This window comes from Penaeus monodon, chromosome 30 (assembly GCF_015228065.2).
Source record: "Penaeus monodon isolate SGIC_2016 chromosome 30, NSTDA_Pmon_1, whole genome shotgun sequence".
Taxonomy (NCBI): Eukaryota; Metazoa; Arthropoda; class Malacostraca; order Decapoda; family Penaeidae; genus Penaeus; species Penaeus monodon.
The window spans coordinates 7,446,163-7,449,584 of NC_051415.1; the positions used below are offsets into that span (position 1 = coordinate 7,446,163).

At 43.2% G+C, this 3,422-nt stretch overlaps 1 protein-coding gene across 1 annotated transcript in view; it reads left to right on the top strand.

Moving 5' to 3' along the window:
* Positions 1 to 3,422, top strand: part of LOC119592498 (lysosomal alpha-mannosidase-like) — a gene marked incomplete at its 5' end in the record, with an annotated part of 12,706 nt that overhangs the window by 4,530 nt on the left and 4,754 nt on the right. Inside the window, 6 exon segments of the mRNA XM_037941346.1 lie at positions 15 to 172; positions 394 to 503; positions 644 to 725; positions 1,034 to 1,157; positions 1,372 to 1,508; positions 2,903 to 3,036. Of these exon segments, the coding sequence (XP_037797274.1) occupies positions 15 to 172; positions 394 to 503; positions 644 to 725; positions 1,034 to 1,157; positions 1,372 to 1,508; positions 2,903 to 3,036 (745 nt within the window).

The following is a 3,422-nucleotide window of genomic DNA, read 5'->3' on the forward strand; positions in this document are numbered from 1 at the left end:
CGCTTTCGATGCAGCGAAAAATGACATCCAGATGGCGGGCGTGCAGTACATCCTGGACTCCGTCGTGCGCGCGCTGATGGAGGATCCCAACAAGAAGTTCATCTACGTGGAGTCAGCCTTCTTTTTCCGGTGGTGGGATGAGCAGACCGAAGGCATGCAGAAAGCCGTGAAGGTAGGCACACACATCCGCACAAAGGCTGTAATGATATCCATATAATTATACTGTTTGTGTAAATATTCTGCAAACATAAACATCTCTGTGCACCTCCATGCTTTCGTGGCATCAGCATATGCAGTGATCTTTTTGGTCGCCCGATTCATATTTGGCCTTAAACGTTTCGTAATGACTGACGTCCTTCTGTTCTTTCTCCTCCTGCTGTTGTCCCTCCAAAGGACCTCGTCACCAGGGGCCAGCTGGAATTCATCAACGGCGGCTGGTGCATGAACGACGAGGGAGGCGCGCACTACAACGCCATTATTGACCAGATGACCCTCGGGATGGTGTAGGTGGCAGACTTAAATAAGCATGTACCATGAGGAAAAAAACTGCGGTAAAAAGGGAAAATAAGCATCCATAAAAATAATTAAAAGATACTGTAATTACATTTGCGATACACAACCTCTGGTGCCCTTCTGCCAACAGAAAGCTGAACCAAACCTTCGGAAGGGCAGGTCACCCAACCATAGCGTGGCAGATCGATCCTTTTGGTCACTCACGGGAACAAGTACGTAATGTACAGTAACACATAAGTGTATAAAAGGGGGAAGAGAAAAGGAGAGAGAGGAAAAAACGTTTTCTCTAACTGAAGATATGAATATGAATGAATGTCAAGCTCGAATTCGGAAACTCGTGGTCAAGACTTTTTGATATTTCGTTCAGTATCAAAATAAGCAGTATTAACCATGATTTTAATTAGATAAATAACAACTTTAAAATAGGAGACAGATGCTTCTCTGTGGTTGCAATATTATGTTCGATATATATGCAACAAATTTCTTTTAAAGAGAGCATTCGTTTCTTCGTCTCTCCCAGGCAAGCTTGTTCGCCCAGATGGGTTTCGAGGGTCTGTTCTTCGGGCGTCTCGACCACGACGACAAGAGCAACAGGTGGCGCCACAAGACCATGGAGATGGTGTGGGAGGGCAGCCAGAACCTTGGTAAGACGAATTTCTCTGGTCGGAATGAATAAAACATACTTGCTCGGGAAATATAGGAAAGAATGGTGACTGCTTAGACTAAAGAAAAGGGAAATAGTCATATGAGGAATCATTTCTCACGTATCATAGTCTTCCTTTCTTCTTACCACTACTGATTTCCTGGTGATTGTTATCCTCCTGTACCTCAAGCCTTCGCTCGTGTCCTCTTCCGCAGGGAAATCGGCATGGCTGTTCACAGGTGTTCTTCCCAACGGCTACGGTCCCCCGAGTGGCTTCTGCTTCGATATTAACTGTCGTGACGAGCCTATCATGGACGACCCACGACTTCACGATTATAACGTCGATCAAAGGGTTAGTTTTTAAGATGTTTTTATGAAATGTAGGTTGAAAGAATTATGAAAATATATTTGTTAATGTTTATATTGTACAATGAAATATCTTTTGTAAATATACACTCCCCCTCTAACTTACTTTTCATATATGCATATTATATTGTGCTTCGTTAAAACTTTTGAGTGATTAGAGTTCTCTGTTGACTATTTATTGGTAACGTTGGTCTTTTGTTCCATGATATGATATCATTTTATAATTGTTTTTTTATATGTCAGTACCTTTGTTCTGTTTGATAAGTTCATTTAGCAAAACAGTTTCGGAATGAAAGCGAGGGAACGTGTTGAAAGTATAGGTAAGTCACCTCTGCACTTTACAAGTCGTCACTCACGGAACATGAATTAGTCGACCTCACGCGTAATTTGCCCAGTGTGTTATCATTATTGTGAACAGAAATAACACATTTTGTTTTGGGTTCAAACTCAGTCGAATATTCGGCAGATTATCGACCGTCCTCATAAAGTGCAGACGTGAATAACCTATGCTTGTACAAAAAAATAAACTCACTTGGAAACATGCGCTGATGAGTGACGACTTGTATGGTCAGGTGGACGACTTCTTGAGGGCCGCGCAGGACCAGGCCAAAGGTTACGCCTCTGACCACATCATCATGACCATGGGAGAGGATTTTAACTATCAGAGTGGCGACATGTGGTACAAGAACCTCGACAAGTTGATCTGGTACGATGCATGGGTTCATGAGCCTTTTGCTGAGCTGTGGATGATTGGCCATGGGACTTTCCTCGCTGTTTTTACTGTTGCTGCTCCGTATTTAGATTCTGCTTTAGATCTTGGCATGTTCTTCTCCACCTGTCCTGTGCTAAGTCTCTTTTGGTATTATATGTTGGAGTTATTTCTTAATTTCTAATTGTACGTGTTCCTTGCGTCATTTCCCTCCTTTTTCAATCATTCTTTTTCCTAAGAACTGACCTTTCTTGTTTCAACTCTGCAAACGCTTACTGCTTGCTCACCTGCCTCAGGTTAATGACTTCCTGAAGGCCGCAGCTGACGAGGCTAAGGGTTACGCGAGTAATGACATCATAATGACCATGGGAAGTGACTTCAATTACCAGTCAGCTGACATGTATTACAAAAACATCGACAAGCTGATAAGGTAAGAGTGTTTTGTAAATATAAACACGAAACTGACTTCAGAATACAGCGAAAAAGGCAAGAATTAGACAGGAGATCTGGTCCTGGAATCACTAGTTGCAGGTTAGTCTCTTGTCTTTATTTTAGACGGCACGATGAAAGGGTCGGAAGACGGGGCACCTTGGCGGACATTTCCTAGGGAGTTGGTAAGTCTGCTTCTCTCTTAAACGGATTTCTGAAAGATTGGCAACACTGGCTCTCAGGTTGATGGGTTCCTGAAGGCGGCGAGCGAGGAGGCCGAGGGCTATGCAACTAACGACATCATCATGACAATGGGGATGGACTTCCATTACATGAATGCTCATGCTTGGTACAAAAACCTGGATAAGCTAATGAGGTAAGGCGTTTGTTAGGGGTTGGGCCATCCATGCATGTTCAAGTGTTGTGTATTAACATAAAGATCATCTAGAAAATAAACATCCTAATAGATGCTGTATCTGTGAAAGAACATTTCCTTGGGTTAGCTCAAACGCTGACATTAGTTCCAAACATTTGTGAAAGATAGTATGTGTATATTGTTTATGGGAGGTTCTGTAAATGGAAGGCTGAGTGCAGTCCTTAACTATACGGGGGTGAATAGAGGTGGAAAATACAGGAGAGCGCCAAGTGTGACAGCCAGGGGCATGAGCTTGAAACGACCGCTTGCTAGCCGACGTGACGCCAGGTTGAGCTGCCAGATGTACATATACAATCATGTTGCCCACACCTCGTATGTTACGCATA